The sequence below is a fragment of the Melopsittacus undulatus genome, chromosome 1 (assembly GCF_012275295.1).
Source record: "Melopsittacus undulatus isolate bMelUnd1 chromosome 1, bMelUnd1.mat.Z, whole genome shotgun sequence".
In the NCBI taxonomy this organism is placed as follows: domain Eukaryota; kingdom Metazoa; phylum Chordata; class Aves; order Psittaciformes; family Psittaculidae; genus Melopsittacus; species Melopsittacus undulatus.
Window position 1 is genome coordinate 126607697 of NC_047527.1, and position 17980 is coordinate 126625676.

General features: G+C 38.1%; 1 protein-coding gene across 3 annotated transcripts in view; it reads right to left on the bottom strand.

Annotated features, from left to right (window-relative positions):
• Positions 1-17980, bottom strand: part of ETV1 (ETS variant transcription factor 1) — a 65351-nt gene that overhangs the window by 10483 nt on the left and 36888 nt on the right. Inside the window, exons 8-10 of one of the 3 annotated variants that reach the window (XM_034067121.1) lie at positions 16104-16351; positions 4348-4413; positions 1876-1944 (exon numbers count right to left, since the gene is read on the bottom strand). In XM_034067121.1, the coding sequence (XP_033923012.1) occupies positions 1876-1944; positions 4348-4413; positions 16104-16351 (383 nt within the window). Of the gene's footprint in view, positions 1-1875; positions 1945-4347; positions 4417-16103; positions 16352-17980 lie in introns of all 3 variants that reach the window. The other 2 variants (XM_034067118.1, XM_034067125.1) reach the window with 2 other exon arrangements.

Below are 17980 nucleotides of genomic sequence, written 5' to 3' on the forward strand. Positions count from 1 at the left end.
TTCAAGGACAGAATTTTTTTAACGATAGCTGAGCGATGCACAAATAGCAGGTGCTGTATTACAGAGGATCAGATTCTTTGCCTGTGCTGATCTTTGATTTCAAACCAAGCAGCTGAGAATCTGCTTCTGAAACACCAAGACTACTCCTGAGCTTATTCCACTTTTGCTTTACTGGCCAAAACATGATGATACATCTGCTATTTTTTCCTCAAAAGTCCTCTTGCTACTAGTATAAACACAGCTATTTGTAACACAACATCTGTCTTCTAGAGTACAAGGTGTTCTCTCAATGGACAGTCATAGAAGCTAGCAGCAGACTACTTACTTTGCAAGCACTCAGATATTTCCAAACATTAATTTCTTTCTTTTACTTTATTTTTATTGCTTTTCCATTTTCATTCCCTTCCCTGTACAAAACTCAAACAAACAAAAAGGATTTTCAAGACATAGACAAATGCTACTCCTGGAGAGTTTTAACTTCTTGCATTACAAAATCTGATCCCATTCCCATAAATGTAAATATGAATTTTCCACTGGTACTGAAAAAAGATCGGGCCCACAATCATTTCTGGGGGAGGAAAAAAGCTGACATGATGTGCTTTAAAAACGAAAACTAAAAACTAAAACAAAACCAACATACATCCCCAAGCCAGAGTATAAAGTAGACATTCAATAAAACACCCTTTCAGTGAATGTGTCAATCCAGTGACAACATAATACCAGATTGAGCAACCTTCAGTTAGGTACAGCGTTATTTAAAATCCTTTATTTATTTCTTGCTATTCCTTTACCCTGAAATGCACATGGTATCTCTGTTTGAGGAATGTGTAATTCTTCAGCTTACTTTCATTTTGGAGTCTTTCATTCTTCAGCAAACACAACAAATGCTGCTAGACACACAGCAGTTTTTTAATCCATATAAATGATTCTCAGGGAAAAAAAAAACCAAAATAAAGCAGGACAAAAACCCTAAGAGTTTTCCAGCTCTACTTTTAGCTATGGTCAGAGCTAAAGTTTATCAGAAAGTATCTAATATTTCCTGCTAAAATAAATAAAGCTGGACAGACATATACTAACAAAAAGAAGCCAATCTATCAAATTTAAGTAATTGGTCTCCAAATTACTCCCCAAAGTTGCAGACTAACAGAGTCACTGGCAAGAAATACTGAGTCCTTCTACTTTGTCTATAATGAAATATTTCTGAAATCCACTGAGTTACACCAGGAAACTGATTTTACATCAGAGTAACTGAGGATAATTTGGGCCATTTATTTTAATTGGCCTAAGAATCCCTCTTGAAAAAAAAAATCTGTTGTAACAGGTAGTATTGTGAAAAGATCATCGATTTGTTATCAATCCCACTGAAAAATAAAACACTAGTACAATGTTTAAGCTAGTGCAAATACACTGACACAAACACAAAAATGCCCGATACACTCACTCCCCACTATTCATCACTTCACAGACAGTGAGAGGCTTAATCCTCAGTAAAACCAAAGCTGCTTCTTTCTGTGATGTTTTGTTAATTGTAAGAACAGCTTTCATTAAATCTCAAACAACAAGTGGTATGTGATCATCAGTGCAATGGAAATCCTGCTATTACTTCACAACAGTGCAGGAACTGAGCTCCTCTGCCACAACTCTGGATAGAGCATCTTTCGCTGGCAAAAGTCGAACAACATCCTATTGAAGAGAAGACTTTGGTTTCCAGAGACAAAGGTCAGCTTTGGTTGGGTGCACTGCAAATGGTGTGTTAAGGAATCCTAAACTGGAATGTTACCTAGGTTTTTTGATCAGCAACAGAGAAAAGTCCCTCATCTCTTCCTTTTTCATCTCCCCACGCAAGAAAAAGAGAGAGAGATGTGTCATACATACCATCAAATTTCTCTGGAACAACGCAAGTGTCATCATAAAACTGCCTAGGTCCTTTTTCATACATACAGCCTGTAAGTTAAAGAAAGAGAGGTGTTTATATAAAAGATGCATGGAGAAAGAAATCACAGGCTTAATGCCAGAGGGAACACTAAGTCATAGAGGAATCAGATTAATATCCCACATCCTTTACACACAGCCCAATCGCAACATTTTGGCCACAGTACAGGGGTGTTTAATTAATGTGCACATTCCCAAAAGACTGTTAATCTCCACCTGTAAAAATGAAAAAGCACCCATTTTTCTCTATGATTTATTCCAAAATGTTTGTTTTGTTTCCTGTTTGAACTAGCATGGCTTTGACTTTTAACCATTAGTTCCTGTGGGTCTTCTCCTTGCAAGAGTAAAAAAGTCCTACTTGGTATTTTCTCCTCACACTCACAGAAGTCACACCCTGTCTTGATGTTTATTCCAATTAAGATTAGTCTGTAAAATTTAACGTTGTTAAAAAACACTCTGCAACCCTGCATTCTTTCTAGCACTCTCTTCAGTACACACTCTCACTTTTCAGTATTATTTTGGTTTTTTTTTTAATCAATTTAACCAATGCTTTGGTTAACCAGAACGGTACTGCATGCAAGTTTTCAGCCTCTTCAGTGCTACTTAGCAAGACAAAACATCTCCTCCTGTCCTGCCACCCTATGACCCTCCTTTTGGCTGTGCAAATATTACAGAAAGCTTTTCTGCCATATGGTTGCAATGTTTGGTTGGGCTGGTTTCCCACTGTGAAGCCTAGGAGGAGGAGGCCCATCTCAAAATCATTTTTTCCAGTATACTGTTTCCTGGTTCCATAGGCCTGGTCTATATTCAAGCATATTAAAAAACCATCTTGTTTAATGTGCCCAGATTACCGAACAATTCAGACCGCTTTGTGTGACTGCCCTGTCCTGCCCGTTATTTACCACTCTGCCTATCTCTGTGCCATAAAGTTATCTATTAACTTTGTTCCCTATCTTTACTGAAAATGTTGAATAGCAACACTCCTGATATCAATTCCTACAGAACTATAATAATCCATTCAGAGATGACTGCCCAGTGACAGCCACTTTTAGATCTGTCATTTGGCCAGGTCTTAATGTATTTAATGTGTACTTTATTGATACCGTTTTGTGCTAACTTCTTAATCAGAATGTAATGCAGTGGCAAACTGAATGCCATAAAAAGTCTAAGTATACAATACAAGTATCTTTATCAATCAAATGTTTAATCCCAGCAAAGAGTAGAATCAGATCTGACATGACCTTTATTCCATAAAATCATGTTCACTGATCTCCAAATACAAAACACAAATATTTATCAAACATCACTGCTTTTTCTACGTCATTCATAACATTTTTACCACCACCTATGAGTGCATAACATGGCTAAGATAGGGGAATAACAATCTGTACTGTGATTAAAACTCAAATCTGTTGACCTTAGACCTGCAGTTTGTGGATCTTTCCCTGATGTCTTTCACCTCCCTTATCAAGCTTTTATACACTTCATGTAATTTCATACACCAAGACTGTTAGAAATTTCCATCCCCTGTTTCACCCTCCTTGTTAAACACTATTTGTATTTTTATTTCTGCCTTTATTCCACCCCAGAAGCAGTTGGGCTTTTAGCCAGTTCTGTTATCTTTCTAGTTGTGAATGAAATCTTACTAGAGAACTCTGATTCATACATCTGCCTGAATTCTCATCAATCTGAAAACCAATTCCCCTCATGTTTGTGAAATTTGCCCCATGGAAGAAAAACAAACAAACCTTAAACAAGCAAACAAAAAATCCTGTATTGGCATAAAGATACACCAAAGCAGGGGAGTGGAGGGTACCACTTCTCTTTCAATAGTTATTTTTAATTACTTCCGTTGGCCTTCTGATTTTTAATATATATAAAGTGCTTTTAACTCAGAATTATTAATTCTGACAATGATCTCAGCTCTGCCTTACTGTAGTCACTGAGAGTTTTGATGTGTATCACACGGCTGTACAACTTGGGCCTAAGCAGCACCAAAACACTGCAAAAATCCTAACAGAAGGAAAAGCCAAAAACTGTCACTGAATTTGAAGTATAAAATGGATTACTTAACAGTTAACTGAGCCTGTCACACCACTAGCCTGGAAAATAACACTTGACCAGAATGGGTGAAATGGAGAAATTTTGAAGTGTCTGTTCCTTTCAACTGCTAGAAGCCTTGAAAAGCAGAATGAGTAAATTCATAAAAAAATTGCTTCTACCCTGATCAACCTGTGGCACTAAAAGAAACAACAAAAAAATATCAGTTCACCAGAAACTCAAAACTGGGAAGGGAAAGAAAGATGATGCGAGTCTTCCCAGCAGCAGAATTAAACCAATGAACCCCAAATCCCTCCAGGCTTTTTAATTTTTTACATTTCTCTCATAAAAAGCAATACATAATAGAAAACTTAACTTCTGTTCTGTTTGGGTGAGCCAGGAAGCCTTCTTGCCTCATGTAAATGGAATGGCAGCTAGGCACTTCTGAAAGAAGACGACAATACTAATCAAAAGACTGTCTGTAATTAAAAGTGTGCAGGTTATCAATGAGACAGGCTGCAGGCAGAAGAGCAACAAAAAGGATGCAAGTTACAGCAAGGGGAAACCTGTCAACACACAGCATTTCAGAGCAGCACGCACAAGGCATGGCAGAGGAGGAAATCATAATGTGAGGATCACAGATCCCATTTAATTTTGGCACTTGAACCTTTACTGTAATCAATGTAGCTAAAAGCTGACTCCCATGACAATTACATTTTAAACCATTCACAGACCAAAAAATCCACAGAATACTACTAATATTTTAAACCCTGTACTTGTGTTTCTGTGTAACTAATGTGACCTAACATTTTTAACCAATTACACAGAAAATGCTGTCTGTCACTGGAGACTTACAAACTCTACACTAAGGCAAGGAATGTCAGAGGGACTTTTGAGTAGGATATTGATTTTTAGAATATGTTTAAGAATTTAAAGGGTTAATGAAATTTTCTGCTATTGCTAAGCATTTAACCTAGGAATTCAGATTAAACAAAAAAAAAGCACACACACCCCAAAAATAATTACTGTGCACATTCTGAGTAACACAGACATTTATTTGCCATTCCCCACTTTTACTCGAATCTGCAAGGACAATTAGAAAAAACAAACAGAACTAATGAAAATTGTGTACTTTCAATGTCTTTTCATTTTTAACCCATGTCTTGCACTGTACCCAAGTAGCAACATCCTGTGCACAGGGACTTGCAAACAGAAATATGCCATAAATGTTTGCTCTTCCAGACTATGTCTAAACCACTTCTTGGATATCAAAAGTCCTGCTTAACAAAGTCTATTTGATCTTGTGATAAACTCCTACCCTAAGCTATGCAATCTGTTACCAGTAACTTGTAACTCTTAAAGAGATGCAAACAGAGGTCAAAAGAGCAGACGCTATTTTTCCAACACTGCCTACAGACTCTTTCAGACTGTGATTCCAAATTTCACTGTTCACTGACTGGTGATGAGTATCAAAGATCTGGCAAGATAAGAAAATGAGGTTTTACACTGACTTCACAGAACAAGTGAAACACGGGGCAGTAATAATAAGTTTCCTCCAACACTCCACGGTCTCTCTTCCACATCTGTGCTGAACTCTTCATTACCTCCTCTCTCGATGAAACGCCCAGTGCCTGCCTCCTCAGGCCCCGAGAATCTCTAATGTCTCAGGCAGCTATTCTGAGCAACCACAGGAATAAGTGATTCAGTGATCATGCGAGTCAAGTATAGCTCTGTAGACTAGAAGTCAAGGCTATTAAGTAGCGGTTCACCTGCAAGGAATCACTCATGTTAACAAGTAGATTGAATGTTAAGGAGAATGGAAAAATCTACGTAAAAAAAAAAGAGGAAGTCATAGAACTGAAACAGATGCTATTTTCTATTTTAGGTAAAAAAATCACTAATATTGGCAGCAAACCCTTTTTGACTCATGAACTCCACTCTTGCAAAGTGAGACAGCAGAGTACCCGGAATAAAGAATTATGCACACGTCCACGAAGTTATGTTCTTAGCCAATTTGGAGTTTCATCTCCCATGCTTCTAAGTCAATTATAATTAACATCTGGAGTCTTTTTAAGGCAAGCATTGTTTGTACCAACATTACTTAATCTTCTGGTTAGCTTGTGCTTAAACAGCCCACAGAGGACCGAAAAATACAGCAAGGAAGAGTTTATTTCTCGTAAAGTAACTACAGCCTTGTTATCCTAAAGTGCTATCAGTTAATTTATGACTATCAGAGTGGGTCAGACTCTAATCAAATTGTAGAAACATTTCCAAAGTGATTATTCAATCAAATGACTAACATGGTTAATTAGGAGCCATAAACATTGCTCTGAAGTTCATCAAAGTAATGACTTGCCCAGAAAAATTACTGCTAATTAAATTGCCTGCTGCTTTCATTTCTACCTTATCTAATAAAAAGTCCAACCAATGAAATTTAGCATTGCAGTTTTAAATTGTACTAAATGCTTGACTAAGACCCAGAAGTATTTTTACAAGCTAAGCGGAGCTACTTCAAAAGAAAACATTTTAGTGCAGAAATTACAGAGCAATTATATGTTTTCTTCTCCTTAAAGCATTGTTTTAAGACAACAAATGAGATAGCAGTAGGCATAAAATACATCCAGGGCAGGATTCAAGTGTTTGAGGTGACTGATTCTATCACCTTTTAGCAATTTTTAGTCTTTGAAAAAACATGTGCCTGGATTAAGGACACAAAAGAAGCTTACTTCAGGCTTTTAATGAAGTAATTCACATTTTAAAGTTACATTATCTCAAGAACAGCAGAGTCTCTTTAAGAAAAGAAAAAAACCCAACCCTAACTAAAAACATGGACACATAAAAAAGTTATTTATCTTTCTTTATTAATTTGAAATACTAAGAGGTCATTCTTCATTGCTTCTCTTGCTAACAGCAACACAGCAGTCATCTTAAAACAATTAATATGTCCTTATATCATGTTGGTTTGAAAACATCTTTTCCCAGTAGGTGTTGTTTTAAAATTATGTGTAATCTAGACATTGCAGAAATGCCTTCTCATCTGGGACTGTCACAGAGAAAAATACTGGAAGTAAGCTCTGCTGCGCCTTAATGAAAATACATCCAAGCAGAAAAAGCCCAAACAGACTTCCTCAGGACAAGAAAAATCTGCTACTGAATTTAGCAGGCACAGGTTCTAGGTTTCATTATTGAATAAGGCCCTTGAGGGGTCACTTGGTAAGGAAGTATTTCATATTATCATATCAGAATTTAAAGGGTTAGGTTGTCTTAGCCCTGTATAATTCAAAGTGCGTAAAAGGAATCTTTAAATCCTCTTTTCCAGTTGTGTTTCAGAGATAAGGACCAAGTTCCAGACCCACAATCACACTGCAGAGACAAGCAGAATTTCAGTTCACATCCCTAGCCAGGCAAGACACAGGGAAGACGAAGCTTCTGCAGGCAGTGGGATGAAGTGACTGTATCTGAATGAAGCAGAGTAAAGCAGGAACTGGTAACCTGAACCAGTTTCTGACCTTACATAGCATTCCTAACTGAAGGACATGTTGTTACGTTACACTCTACCTCTGAATTACTTTTTAGTTCACTTTATCAACATCATCTGAAGACTTGGAGGCCCAAGGTATTGCATTACATATGTGCACGTGCAGAGAGAGGGACTGAGAGACTGAGGCTTAGAAGGTATGCACAATGTGAAACAGGGTGGGTGAAGAAGTCAAGCTACCTGCCCAGCCTTGCTACCTACGTGGTAGCTCAGGTGAATGCAACAGTGCACTGGTGAGTGACTTCCTTATGCAGTGAGCCTGCTAACAAGTCACCCAAACTCATCAAACACCTCAGCTCATGTGAAAATTTATATAAAAACAAAGGTACAAAAACAAAGTGATGACAATAAAACTGCAGAGTTTGTCCATTTATATAAACAGCCTCAAACATGTAGTGCCCCTTGTCTTCCTACAAGCAAGAAATACAGAATACAATACATGCAGATTCTTTCCTTTTGTGCTACGAGGCACTGAACAGCCCAAGCCCCATTAGACAGCTTGAACCCACCTAGCTCCCATGTACCACTCACACAGGTCAACCTGATTCTGTGCCACACACTGTGAGCATGCCAGTCCTCCCCTTGGTGACTTGCAGAGCTTTGTGCTTACTTGAGCAATACAAGCATTCCTCTGGAACATGGAGAAGTGGCTGGTGCAGTGGGAGAGATTTTTACCAAGTGCAGAGCCAAATGTAGCCTTTTTAAAGGAAGATGTTCAAGCTAGAACATATAATACTTTTGGCCTCAAAATTTAAAACATCACAATCACACTGCAAGTAACTTTTCTGTTTGTGGATTTCCAAGAATACTGACAAACTGTTTACAAAGGAGTGCTTCATCCACCGCTGAAACTCATTTAGCCTCCTGGTGGAAAGCAGCTGTTTACCACCACCAAGAAGCTCTGATCAGCTAAAGGGTGAAGAGCAATACTGAAATCACTGAAAAAACAGACAAGGCTTTTTATGCAAGAACGGCAATTCTTCAAACCAGACTGCAACAAGCAGCTAAGGTGGCACCAGGCATCCCACAGAAAAATGCATGACCTGTTTTGCAGGGAAAAGTACCAAATGCTTCTTTTTCATCATGAAACTTATGATCTTGTAAACCTGAAGAACACACTTCAGATTAAAACTCATATGTCTCTATTCAGAGAGACATGCAGGTAGAAATAGTAGAACTAATCAACATTTCCCTGTGCTGTGACTGCTGAAGCATATTTCACAACTCAAATGCTCAGGTTCAACCACCTTTAAAAGTACTATCCCCTCAGAAGCATGCAATTACAACAGAGACTTCCAAATCAGTAAAACCCCAGCAATATGAAAGTCATTATTAAATTTTCATTAGCAGGTTCAGTATGAAAAATGTAAGTACACTGAAGTTACAGGGGTGAAAATTGTCACTATCATCTCTAAAAATCAATCTAAAAAATAAGTATTATTTTCCGAATTCATTATGCCATTTAAAACATTCAGAATGGAAGGTTTTGTTCACCATTTTGTCTGCCACCAGTCTTCATACCAGCAATTAGGGGAAAAGAAAAATAATGTATGAGAATGTGCACTCATAGATATACACAGACACCCCCCCCACCCAGATGAGTAAAATTTGTTTAGTTTAATTTCCTACACCTCACTTGACAAAAACCTACTGGAGAACTACATTTGGCCCCACCAGCTCGTGTCTAAGTGGAATTATTACACACATACAGAAAAAAAAAAAAAAGCCAAAACCTTAAGCAAACAGCTTCCTTTCCACAACTTTGGTTTTTAGATCTATGACAACATCTAATGCATTTTCTGAGACCAGATGTCAACAGCCTGTCTAGGCGATGTGTAACTTTCTATGCAGCAGAACAGGAAAACAAAGGCTCACACATTCAGCTCCGAATTGAAATTCCACATGGAAGTGATCTTTTGAACATACTTTAAAATCATGTATTTGCTTTTATTAACCTCGGTAACTGTAAAATGTATTTTAAACATCGCTTCCCTTTGAATTCAACAAAAGACAGCAGTATTTTCTCTCTTCCTTGCTCCTTTTGTTGGTAATCCTACTGCAAAAATGTCTGTGTTGCTTTTTCTCCCCCGTCCCATCCCCTGCCTGTAAAATCGAAGTTGGACAAACACTGCACGGCTGAAGTGACATATTTGAATGGAATTCAGACCAACCAGTTCCTGTTTATGTTTCTGATTTGAGAATGTAGCCTTCTCATTCACTATACATTAGAAACACACCAAGGCCATAAATGGTGTCGGGTTTCAGGCAGGCAGGGCCAAGGAGCATTAATCATTACTTTAAGGCAACTGGCAACAGCAGCAGCTGAGGGAACACTACACCCTTCAGCTCCACATAAATGGACATTCCAGGGTTTGGTGTGTGTGGGTTGGTTGTGTTTCCTTTTTTTTTTTTTTCCCTTCAGCATCCATTTTATGAATGAAACTTCAGGCTGCACAGAGTCCATTCATATAAAAGCTAGGCTCACAGGGCTCAGTCTCCCGGGATCAATCGGTCTTGGGTAAGGCTGATCTGACTGGTTTAAGGCAGGCTTCAGCCTTCCATTACTGATTTAAAATGCAGCCTGTGTCCATTTGACCTGCGTTAATGCACAAAGAGTAAATCCAGACTGTGCTCTCAATCCTCAAATCAAATCATTAGCCAGTGCCACTTACTGTAACTGTAGATTTAGAGGATATTTATCCATTTCTTTGAAAAACAGGGACTGCAGGACAATTTTTCAGATCGTACTGTCTGCTTTGAAAGGCAACATAGATGCATGGTCTCCTGCCTGTATGTTCACATTAACTTGGTATTCATGTTTTCCTTTGTTCGTTAAGACAGTATTACAAAATTAATTCTATTGTAATGACAGATTTCTTTCAGACAGAATTAGCGGATACAGGAAACCAGCTGATGGAAGCAAGTGAAAAGTTAAAATTCTGTCTTTCACAGCAATCTTCTGAAGCCCAGGTTTCCCAAGTTTCCCTCTCAGATGCTCTTATTTTCCACTGTCATACCATCAAGAGCAGATTTGTGTTTTAAGGGCAAGTACAAAGTGCAGCACAGCTTAACTCCTGAAAGGAATCCATGCTCATTCACTGAAGCAACACAGCAAAGACAAGCTCTTGAAACAAGAGCGCGAAGTATTTTAAACCACAGAAGTGAGACTTGGGAAAACTGCAAAACCAAAAACAGGGAGGGACTTCTTAAACCTAGTCAACTCCAGAGCAAACCTCTACTCCTTCTCCCTTTCTGCCTTTATGCAGCCGTATTTTAATTGAGAACAACTGTACTATTGTGTAAAAGAACTTCTTTAGGGCCATAAGGAGATGCAGTTTTGAAATGCACACTGAAGCACCATATCCAGTAAAAGGATAGTTGGTTCTGTTTCACAGAGGGTTTTATAAAACTATGCTCAAAAATAATGCAAATATCTGCAGACTGACAACAAAAACAAAACAAAACTAAAAGGAAAACCTAGAATTTGAGTAAAAGATTAAACAGCTGGAGGATTTAGGAAGCAAGATCTCAACGAGTCACACAGACAAACTAAGAGTATACATGCGAATTGTCTACAGAGATTTAGAGGTGGTACGTTAATACCAAGGAATTGTTTACGATGAGCCAAAGAAGTGTAGCTATGAGCAAGGGAAAGGAACTGATCAAAGGGAAAATTTAGGCTTACGATCAAGAAATATTTCTTAACTGTGAAGTCTATTAGTCTGTGAAATAATCTTCCAGGGGAATAATTGTAGTAATAATACTTAGCATATTTTCAAAGCACTGTAAAAATTAGCTAATATAATTAAAGACAGCAGTAGAAGCACCATGAGTTGTGACTTTAAATACTGCACTGGTCAATGCACTGAGAATATCCTGGAAAAAGCAATCCTGCAATGATCCTGACAGATAAGATCTCTTTTTTTTTTCCCTTCTTATTACCACCTTCAAATGTATAAACCTTGCTTCCAAGAAGTATAATGGAATATCAGATTGTTGTTTAAAAAAAGGAAAGGAAAAAGAACAAGGCAATCTGCAAATAAATGTACTCCCAAGAAATATTTTTTCCCTTGAAATCTTAATTTAAACATTCTCTCACACTGTTCTGAAACTTCATAAATTTAAGGACATGTGAGCCAATCTCTAGGGAAGAAGGTACTACTATGGATCTTTTTCCACATTAACTCTCAGTGATTTTCTTTTCAAAAAACACGTTAGGAATTTGAAAGGAGTCTTGCTTTCTATTCTGCTCCCAGTCATTTGGTAAATAAACATTTATAACACGGATGGCAGAATGCCAACAACATCCTACACCTGTAAAAGCAAACTCAGGAAGGGTTAATAACTGCCATTATTACAACTTCCTGTGCAACCTTGATACAACTCCTTTGTTGCAAATGAATTATGATACAGCCTTTTGCTTTGGCACTCTTGTCTCTTGAGTGCACAGGTCAGAACTGTTTGGGGGAGAGAGCACCATGCTGTAAACAGCCTTGCAGGTGGAGCACCTGCTTCCATTTGTTGCAGAGGCTGGAAGTTGTGTACCTAATGAGGCAGAACAGTTGAAGAAAGGAAAAGATGACCTCCAGATTAATACAGCTGAATGGTCAGTTTTAGGCCCCAACAAACCCATTTCATCTCCAACCGTTTTCCAAAGCAGTTACGATGCTTCTGCCATTTTTTCCTATTATGTATTTCTTATTTTTGCAGTGCTTACACAGAGACCCTAATCTTCAAATAAAGTCCCTAGGAGCTGAGCTTTGAACATATGTAATACATAATGTTCTTCAGAAATTATCCAGTCCTAACTGGGTACCCAAAATAAACAGGTATATATATCTCTGATGTATCTCTCTGCCTCCGCTCATCTCTTTTAACAGAGGGGCAGTTCCCCATCCCTTCTCACATGCCAACGCAAGGTATTTATTGCTTGTGAAGCCTCAGGAATTTAAGGGATGAACAACTCAGAAAGCAAGACACTAACAATTCTATTTGGATAGTTAATTCTTTAAGCAATGCAACTAGTATTTTGGAAGTTAACTTTGGAAGTGATACAAACTGAATTCAAATTTTCTAAGGTCCATTCAAGTGTATTAACCGTGAGGGTACCCTGAAATACAACTGTGAGAATAGCCCTGCTAATGCCTCTATCCTGCCCATGAATGACTGAGCAGGCTAGAGGCATTATCTGTTGAGATCTGGATTTCAACAGATAGATTTCTGGCAACCAGTAATAAGTTGGCAAGCAACAATTTCTCCTCTACTTACCTCTAACACCACTGTGTGACAAATTCTGAAGTTCCCAAAGACATGCTCACTAAAGAACTTTCCAACCAAAATAAAATATGATATAAACTTAATAATTTAAGATGTCATTTTAAACCTAGATCTTTAATATTAATTGATACATGCATAGCTAGAGTCCTACCTTAGTCTATCTCAAATGCACTACATTAAGAAGGGAAGATCAAGTCTGAAAAGAAATTGTGTAAAAATAAAGCTCAGAATAGATGGGGTATCTCAAGCTTTGTTTAAGTACCTGATTACATTAACTGAATTCTAGAAGTGCTAACTGTACAAAAATGCCCACTATTAGCCCTTCTAAACAAAGATCTTGGGAAGCCTTCTGGAGTATACTCATTAATGATGCAAAATCTTCAAGCACTCCATGTCTGTGGCTGCATCTTTGTGCTCAAAGTTGCTAGATATAGCATCAAGTACTAAACAAATCCAACTTGTAGCCTTGGAAAAAAAAAAAAGAGTACATGGCAGAAAACAAAATCTGATTGAACATATATGATGCACTATGACTTCTAGAAGTGTGGATGTATAAGGAGGAGCTTCTACTCTGTTGACATTTTTCTTTTTCCATTATCTCAAACATTCTGCAATAGCAATTGCATACCTGCAATTACAATTACAACTAATTGATCTGCCATTTCCCATGTCATAATTAATGTCATGTTCTAATAGAGTTATAATCATCCCATAATAATGCTTTTCATTCACCAGCTTCCCACAAAGTATAAAAGTATAGTGCACAAAAGCAATGAACTTTTATGAGGCTCTTCCAGAAACATCCCAAAAGGAATATCTTGGTGTATTGCAATGAATTTTTTAAATACGTTTCTATATTCTTAGTTGAGCTGCAGTAAAATACCATGAAAAAAAGACTTTTCATTCTGGCATTCCTCCTTCCCTGAACATCCATAGGTGAAAAATGAAATCAATGATTCAGTGACAAATACATTATGTTTCCTAAGGGGTTATTTAACGTACTCTTAGCAAAGATGGAAAATTATGGTTTCTAGAGAACAGATGGTAACAAAACAAAATATCAACAGACCACAGTTGTTGACTGCAATTTATGGAGTATACAGATGTGTCAACTTAAATGCAGATATTCTGAGGCCAATAAAAGTACTTCCCGATACCAACAGATTAATTTTTTATGACCACTGGTTACACAGCTATTATATTTTTTAAAACTAATTATTCATCTACAAAAGAGACAACCATTTTGCTTGAACATCATTACTATAAAGTGGAATGTTGATCCTGCTGGCACGCTGAAAAAAAAAAAAAAGGAAAAAAAAACATGACAGGATTGGATACAAATTTGCACATCTTCCTTTTGGAATAAAATTTCCTGCTATTTTTCCATAAAAAATATTCCAAAGAAAGATGAATGATAGCAGCCAACCCAGACTTAAAGAAATAGTATGCAAGAAAGAGATCCCACTTCCTAGCCAAATATGAAGTATGTTTACAAAAGGGCCTTTTTTCACCCTTCAATTTAGAAGGGTAAGTAACACGTGATGGTAAAGGTTGCAAGGGACTGGCAGTGCCTGAAGCTGCAGTCCCCTATTTATTATCTATTTCCACATTAACTAGGCAGACAGCCTCTCCCGTGTTGTTCTGTAAGATTAAAGATACACAGCAACCAAATACATGTATCTCAGAACCTTCATCAATAAACGGGTGGAGGTCTAGATCTGATCCTTGTAATCTGAACTCATTTTCATCCTGTTTTATATTTCAGCTTGGAGAAATATCTCACCCAAGCCCCTCCTTGCATTGGCCTAACTCAAATTACCTAAGAATTGGTTCTTTGTTTATCAAGAATAAGACAGGAGAAAGCAGCTCTACTTTCCGAATTCCCCTGTTCTAACATAGAAATCAGCTCTAAAACCAGCACTTTACATTAACAATACCATAAAACACTAAATAGAAAATGCTAGGTTAGCTATAGAAAAGACAACAAAAGCCAGTTCTAGCTTTATCAAATTGCAAAATAGTCTGTCACCGGCTAAAATCTCAAGGGAGACCATTTGCCTTTGGCAAATTAATGGCAAAACATCTAGGCAGAGACTGAACCAGCAGGAAAGTACTGCAGGTACTGCAGAAGCCAGAGGAAGAGTCAGACTGAAGTGAAACAGTACCACCCCTTCTCCCAGCCCAACTCAGCATACAAGTGTACAAAAGTAAGGTACCCTCTTCCACAAGCACAGTAAAGACTCGCAAAAATGCCTCCCTTTCAACAGTACAACTTACGCAGAGCAGGACAGAGGTAAAGACAGAACAGATGCTGCAGAAATCACACCAAAACTGAAAAACATGTTTTGACTGCATTTTCTTTGCTCCATACTGATCAACGGTTTACCCCACCTATCCCACTCCATGCTGTTATAATCTCAGCTTCTCTCCATACCACCATTACAGCTTTCTTCTCCTTGTTTCTTGGTACTCGTTACTAAACTTTTTGTCTTCCCTAATTCTCTCTCTCTTTCCTCAAGTATAATATCAATATTATGTTTAAATTGTGGCAAACATTTATAATGTTATTCCCTTGATTTATGCTTTTATCCTTTCTGTCGCTTATCTTTTCTATTTTGACCAGAAGCTATTGAGAGCAGGCTCTGCCACTGCCTCCTCTGCTTTATACCGTCCATAGAGTAATAAGGCTCTATTCCAGTTGCCACAATCATAATAAACATTATTAACAGCAATAGTGTATTCTCTACATCAGCAACCTGGCATCACAGATTATGTACCTCCACAAAACACAGCAGTATGCACAAACTGAGAAGCTGACACCAATTTGGCTGATTCTTCTCCCTCATTGGTTTTATAGCTATATAAACCCCACTTCAGCGGAGTTACTCCTGATTTAAAGAAGTGCAAGCAAGAAGAGAAAGAGTCCTCTGTTTCTGGCAGACAAATGAAGGAGCTCATAAAAATGGAGCACACAAATTCAGAGGTCACAGACAAGAAAGTACAGAACAAGCCCCCTCTTAAGCAAAGCTCAGTTTTGTACTCAATTTTTTCTCCTCTGGTTTTCTTAACCTGTGCACTTTTTGGACAGAGAGTTCTGGAAAATGAAATCCTTTGCAGATCAAGCAATGGCGGCACAAGTCACACTGTACCATGTAGCAATCTTACTATTGTGTAAGCTATCTCAGACATAATTTACTCTGGAAGACTTAGAAGCCAAAAAAAGCAAGTTTTAATTTGTACAATCAAAACACCAATAGCACTGGTTTAGATTTATATATAACATTACTGTGCAGAACTAAAGGAGAGTCTCACCTACCTGAATCATATGCAAAATCCCTAGGTTCCTGTTTAATCATCAGAGGAGGGGGGAAATTTTGACTGGCTGCACTGCCAACCATAGCGTTGTGTTCATAAACTGGATCATGGTACTCCTGCTTAAAACCTTGAGGCGGGAAGGGGATGTTTGGCTCAGACATCTGGCGCTGATATATTGGACGTCCTTCCCTTGGCATTGCAGGCAAAGGTGGGAAAGAATTGCAAGGCTCAGAGAGCTGGCGGCGAAATCTAGGACACAAGTTAGAGGAGAAATCATGTAAAGGGCTTGAGCGACATTCCATTTCCCAAAGATCATCACAGGCCATGGTTAGTACTTGTATCACTTTTTCAGGAGGAAACATTCTGCTTATGAACATTCCAATTGCTCCCATCAGGATCATTTAGCAACAAGCAAAGAAACAAAAAAGCCCACCAATTAACACCAGAACCTGTCCCCACCACCATCTGTTTGGCTTTCAGTATCTTCTCTCAACAGAAGAGGCAAAAAGGCAATGCACCAGATTCAAATCAGAAGACTGACATCGTACCATAGTAAGACAAAGGAAGCTTGGGCAGTGTTTGTTCTCTCAGAAGCATTAGCAACATATCGCTTGTGCTCTAATTTACTATTACCATTTTTACTCTTACACAGAAACCATCCTGACTGCAACAAACATTCTGAATAAAGAGTACTGTCTACCGTAACACCTGGAATCATTCCAGGGTGAAAGTCCACAGTTCTGTCCTCTCAGGGATAACACTGTGGGAGATCTACCTGCAAGGCTGGCACTGCATTCCAGCTCTAAAGGGAAAGGAATGTAAGCACCCAACAAAAAAGAGAGGCTGCAAACTTTTGCTAAGAGAAACAATGCCTAATAATTCCCCTCCTGCCTTAATTTGTTCGCTTGGTCATTTCTAAATGAAAGAAGTCATCTAAACAAGCTGCCACTCACTACTCCCAAATGCTCTTCAGTAGACATAAAATGTGAGAATTTACTTTTAAATTATCTTCATTTACATGCAAGACTACTCAAGAAATTATGCTTGTTTTTTCTTCCATAAGACATACCTACCTGAACTAAAAGGCCTGAATGTAATTACTTGGATAGCTGCAGGCTCAGAAGCATAGAGAAGAATGCAAGGATGCTAATTTTCCACCATGCCCTGATCAACAGCACAAAGACCTCCTGTCATCTCCTGCAGATTACTACAGTAACGGTAACCACCACTGCAGTAATACTTTGCACTAAATCACAGCAGATGCAACTTTCTTGCAGCAAATTGCCTACTAGTCCTGCTATTACTCATCATGAACAAGACACACTTTAAAACAAACAAACAAACAAACAAACCCCAAACCAACAAACACCTCAACCCTGTGCCTTTCTCTGCAAGTGAACTGATCATTCTTCAGCTCCCTGTACTCTGGACCTGAAAACAGTTTGGTTCACAGAAGCAAAAGCAGAGATTCCCTTGGAGAAAACTGGGTGAGTGAAGAAGAATGTACAGGTTTGACTGCACAGGCAATACAATCCTTGACTACCAACTCATACCACATAGGTACTATGTGTTTCTGAAACAAATTAAACTCTACTAACTCTACTGACATTTGTCATAATACTGCTCTGAACTTTATCTGACAAATAATTACTATCATTGCTTAATTACAAATACAGTGAGAGCTACCAAAACTATTACAATGTAGTAGTGGAGACAACATATTTATTTTTTAATGCTGCTGTAATGTAATATTTTGCAGTAGAAAGAATACTGCACTGTAGCATTGGGTTTTGCAATTCCACCTACACCTGCAGAAAATAAACTCAGAAACTCAAATGTATTATGAAACAGTTAAGCTGACTGGCACTGCATTCATTT